The sequence below is a fragment of the Lampris incognitus genome, chromosome 2 (genome assembly GCF_029633865.1).
Source record: "Lampris incognitus isolate fLamInc1 chromosome 2, fLamInc1.hap2, whole genome shotgun sequence".
In the NCBI taxonomy this organism is placed as follows: domain Eukaryota; kingdom Metazoa; phylum Chordata; class Actinopteri; order Lampriformes; family Lampridae; genus Lampris; species Lampris incognitus.
The window spans coordinates 10,213,132-10,218,471 of NC_079212.1; the positions used below are offsets into that span (position 1 = coordinate 10,213,132).

The following is a 5,340-nucleotide window of genomic DNA, read 5'->3' on the forward strand; positions in this document are numbered from 1 at the left end:
AATGTTGCAGAAAAACAGTCAATTTTTTTGTTTAGTTTCAAGTCAGTAACACTGTTAATATGAACAAAACATTACTGTATCTGAGAAAGGCAAAACTCCTTTGAACTCAACTCTCAGTAATAAAAAACAAAAAAACAAAAGGAAAAATACTCAATATTCAACTGTTGTGCAATGGAAAAAAGCCACTGAGAAGTAAAACAAAATGTTGCGGAAAAACAGTCTATTTTTTTGTTTAGTTTCAAGTCAGTAACATTGTCATTATGAACAAAACATTACTGCATCTGAGAAAGGCAAAACTCCTTTGAACTCAACTCTTAGTAATACAAAACAAACAAAAACAAACAAAAGGAAAAATACTCAATATTCAACCATTGTGTAATGGAAAAAAGAAAGCCGTTGAGAATAAAACAAAATGTTGCAGAACAGTCCATTTTTTTGTTTAGTTTCAAGTCAGTAACACTGTTAATATGAACAAAACATTACTGTATCTGAGAAAGGCAAAACTCCTTATAACTCAACTCTTAGTAATAAAAAAAAGGAAAAATACTCAATATTCAACTGTTGTGCAATGGAAAAAAAGAAAGCCTCTGAGAAGTAAAACAAAGTGGACTTATGCATTTTGAATCCACTATTGGGAACCTTGCTCCTCAACATGCTACATTCCATTGTTGAGAAGTCTTGAAGGCTCTCATTGATGTTGAGGTTTTGTCTGTTGATTCCCAGAGATTCTCTCCCATAGCAGAAGCAGTTGGCCACCAACTTGGGGTTCTAATTCCTGTCCATCCCTGCTGATCTGGACTCTTTTATTGTCATTCCAAGGGTTGACAAGCTGCTGGGACCATTGGAATGGCACACTCTCCTTACAGATCCATTCAATGCAGAAAACACCTCCCAGTCCTGTGAAGCCCCAGTCCTTGCTGTGATCCTGACTAATGAGTGATGTCATGCGAGCATATCCCTGGAAATGCCGAGAACCCTGAACAGAGAAGATGAGGAAGACCAAACTACTGTCCAGGAAGGCTTTGTTGAGCTTGAACTCGTTGCTGGGTATGGTTGACCAGAGCCCTCTCTTCTGAGAAATCTCAATATTTCGCAGGTTACTGCTCTTCATTATGAAGTAGCGCACTGGAAGAAGAGCTTGATGCGGGGCTGGTAACTTGGAGCACTTTTCTGAAGAGGAGGGAGAACTAATGTTAGAGGGGTTGTTTAAGCAAGGACGGTATGAAGACTTGCTAGAATGGTCATCTGATAAGTTTTTGGAATGTAGTGACCCCTCGGCTCTACTTTGAGGCCTTATTTCGAGATTGGTTGAGGGTATAAACAACCTGTCATTGGAAGCGTTTGTAGGAGTGGCCAATTTAGTGGCATCTTGAGAGCATGGGGTCTTTCTGTTGTTGATTTTTTTACAAGAAGGGACATGGGAAAGCTCCAGCTCCTCAGATAACATGGGGTGGGGCCACTGGCCAATGCCTGTTGGCTGCTGCAGACCTGCTGACTGTTCCTCTTCTGTAAGAACAGACACCAAAGAACGAATTATGGCCCCATCCTGCTCTGACCATGGCTTGGATGGAGAATGGATCCTGCGGAGAAACAGGCTGTGCCATTTCTGCCTCAGCTGGAAGATCTCTCCTGCAATCTTTTTATGAATTTGGAAGCTGAGCCATTCATCAATCTTCATCTGAGCTAGATGAGACGTGGCATCATCTTCCATCTCACTGTCACTACTATCATTCCATGTTCTGTCTTTTTGAATACCTGGTGCCTGCAAGGCAGAGCGGGGTAACCTGGCACAGCCTCCAAATATGACGACAGTGACAGGTGAAACCACAGAGCAACAGCGGATGGTGGCTAGTTTACAGTCATGAGTCATCTCATCATAGACTATCCAATCTGTCGGTAAAGCCTGGATAGACACCATTTGTCCTTTGTCTGGAGTATCCTTCCTGAATTGAGGATCAATGAGGACAGAGGTTGGGTGGACGTGGACCTTCCCCTCCTTGTTACTTGAAAGATTGTAGGTTTCACGGTCCACATGGACCAAGTTGGGATACATGCCGGCCACTAATGCTGCCTTCACAACTGCCCAGTTCTCTGAGTTGAGGTTTATGTCACGGATATCACTACTCCCATGTACCCTCACAAAACCGATGGCTCGAAGTTGTCCTAACAGCTGTGTTCTCATCCTGATGATAATCTCCATTGAGGCCTGGGACAGGAAGTTCTTTTCACAGAAAGCTCGCTCACAGCCATTCCTCTGGGCTTTCTGCCATGCTTGGAAGGCTCGCAACAGGGCCATGTGGTCACTGAAGGTAGCAGCAGTGAAACGCCTGTGACGGAGTAGAGCTGCCCGCTTTTGAGAAGCCTGGCTGGGCAACAAAAATGGGTCCCGGTGAGCTAGTGTGCAAGCAATGGTGAGGATTGGGTCCAAGCACTTGAGCACCACAGCACACAGTACCATCTTGCCCAGGTGAGGCTCCATTGGCAAATCAACCAGGTGATAACCCAAGTCTGTCAAGTCCTCAAACAGGTCTATGGCATCTATTGTCTTTAGCATCTGCACAGTATTTTTGATTGTGTGCAAAGATGGTGGTTCTGGAGCTTTAGACAGAAAGTCTGCTATAGAACAGGAGATGGGGGCCAGCAATTTTGTGTAAAGACACAGTTTCTGCAGTGGCATCCACAGCAGCCGTGGGCTCTGAAAGTCCAGCATTTTGTTGAACCTGAGGTGACTGAAGATGTGGAAGCAGATACCTGGCTTGCATCGCCCAGCTCTTCCCATCCTCTGATGAACACTGGCTTTAGAAATCCAAACCGTTTTCAGCCTGGTTACATTTCTTCGTGCATCATAAATCTTCTCTTGGGTTTTTCCTGAGTCAATGACATAGACAACATCATTGATGGTGATGCTTGTCTCGGTAATATTTGTGGAAAGGATTATTTTCCTGACACCAGGTGGAGGATTTTTCATTACTTTCTTCTGATCCAAAGTCTGCATGTTGGAGTGGAGGATAAACACCTGATACCTTTGTGAGTGTTCAGCAAATCTCTTATCACCGTGGAGGATGCGGTCCCTGAGTGCCACAATCTCATCATATCCAGGGAGGAAGATCAGAACAGCACCACCATCAGAAGTGCAGATGTCAAGCAGCAGGTGCATGATGAGATCAAGGTCCACTCTCTCATCATCAAAGCTGTGATGGTATAGTTCTAGGATCTCTTGATCATCAGTGGCTATGAATGTGCTCTCCAACTGCTCCAGTGATGATTCACTCAGTTTGCTCGACTCAAGCAAGGACATGCGAGATTCAAGTCGATCCACTACTTCAGTCTGCTCAAAGTATTTGGCCCAGTCTAGAGCAGTCCAGCCATTAGAGGCTTTGATTATCATGCTTGCCCCCATATTGAGCAACTGTTCCATCTGAGTCAGAAACCCTCTGCCTGCTGCCACCATCAGAGGAGTGGCACTGGTCTCGCTGTGCATATAGTCAACGCTGATATTTTCATAAAGAATCAGGTTGAACAGCTGAGTGAAGGCATCAGTGTCTTTCTTGAAAAAGATATTAGAGATGCAGGTGTCCATTTGTTTTTGTACCCAAAGGTCTAATGATGCCACATCATTATTCTCAGTCAGCTCATTGAAGCGACTGTCCCCTCCCTCCTTCATGCATTTGTCCTGGATAGAAAACAAAGTTGATGTCTTGCCCATTTGGTGTCCCTGATGAGAGCCATTCTCCAGGGCTTTAAACCACTTACTCAAACAGTCCTGCTTCTTCTGCATCTCCAGCTTGCATTTCATCATCTCTTTACTGACATAGCCTGTAATCCTCAAAATCTCCTCCAGAAAGAGTTGTTTCACTTCAAATGGTCTCCCGCTGATGTGAATAACAGGGCAGGAGCCAAAGTAGCGGACAAAGACGTCCAGATCCATTGTGGCACTGGAAAGGATGAGCCTTAGCTGGGGCATCTCAAGCAGGATGTCACTTATCTTGATCAACAAAAGGTCAGTGAGACCATCCCGCTCATGCACTTCATCCACAATGACATGTGTGACAGTTGACAAGGCAGAATCACCCAACATTAGAGTTCTGAGCAGTTCTCCACTTGTGCTAAAGGTCAGCAGTGTCTTAGGGGACACCCTACTCTCTAGCCGGATCTGAAAGCCAACAGCCTGGCCAACACTCTCTCCTCGCTCAGATGCAACCCTCTCTGCAACAGCAATGGCTGCAAGACGTCTGGGCTGCGTGCACAAGATCCTGCACGGAATCCCACGACTGTTGCAGTGATCCATAAGGAACTGTGGTATCTGTGTGGTTTTTCCAGAGCCGGAGTCGCCGACCACAATAACTACCTTGTTGTCCTTAATGAGCTGGATAATCTCCTCCTGACGTTCATACACAGGTAGGGAACGCCGAAAATCATCCCACTGTGATGGTTGCCTTCTCTGGGGAACCTGTGGAATACCACTGTTCAGCCGTCCACTTGTCTTATTCTTATCGTGGCTTTTTTCAGCCCCAAAGGTGAAGGACAGCCCACTCTCTTCGCAAGGCAGCAGGTCCACGAGTTCCTTATTTGTGACAGGAAACCTCCGTAGTAGGCTACATATGACATGCATGGAGTTATGGGACGGTTTAAATACCATGATGGAGTCGGCAGTACTTTTTTTCCTAATGATAAGAAAACGCCTTGATCCCTCCCCTTGGCTCTTGGAGCTGTACCCCTGAAACTGTGCCATACAACGAATAAAGGCCGTCTCGGTGCTGTACAACGAACTGGGAAACTTCATTTCTTTCTGGTCACTGTACTTAAACCTCTCGAGAGCGATGTTAGCAGCTATTTGGATCTCCTCATTAACGTGTATGTCTTCCAGCCATTCGCCCTTAAAGAGTCCCCGTTTGCTCTTACCTTGAGCGGATTTAGTTGAGGCCATATAGTGATACGCCATATTACCCTTTGTTTCAACGTCCAGCGCGCTAAATGGAAATTTCCTATTCCACTTCAACCATCATCATCATCTCGTACGTCACGATGTTTTTTTTGTTCTTTAACTTTATTGAAAACAGTATCAAATACAAAACACAAAGAACACATAAAGACATACAAAATACAACATCAACAACACAAGGCCCAGGGGTACAGTCAAAAAAGTATGAGCAAAATGTCTCTGTATAAGAACGACTCCAAAACACACGTGAAACATTATCATTTTCACACGTCTCACGGGTTTTTTTTCCACACGTCTCAGTGTTGTTGTTTACGGTTTTTTTTGGACATCTTTATTGGCAGCAAAATCCCCAAACAAACAAAAAAAGTTACTAATACAGACAAAACATCAGAGCCAGG

The 5,340-nt window shown here is 44.6% G+C and overlaps 1 protein-coding gene across 1 annotated transcript; it reads right to left on the reverse strand.

Annotated features, from left to right (window-relative positions):
* Positions 1–688: 688 nt before the first annotated feature.
* ythdc2 (YTH domain containing 2) lies at positions 689–4,873 on the reverse strand. The gene has a single exon (XM_056275182.1). It carries the CDS (start codon positions 4,781–4,783, stop codon positions 689–691), a length of 4,095 nt encoding a protein of 1,364 aa, XP_056131157.1. The 5' UTR covers positions 4,784–4,873.
* Positions 4,874–5,340: the final 467 nt, after the last annotated feature.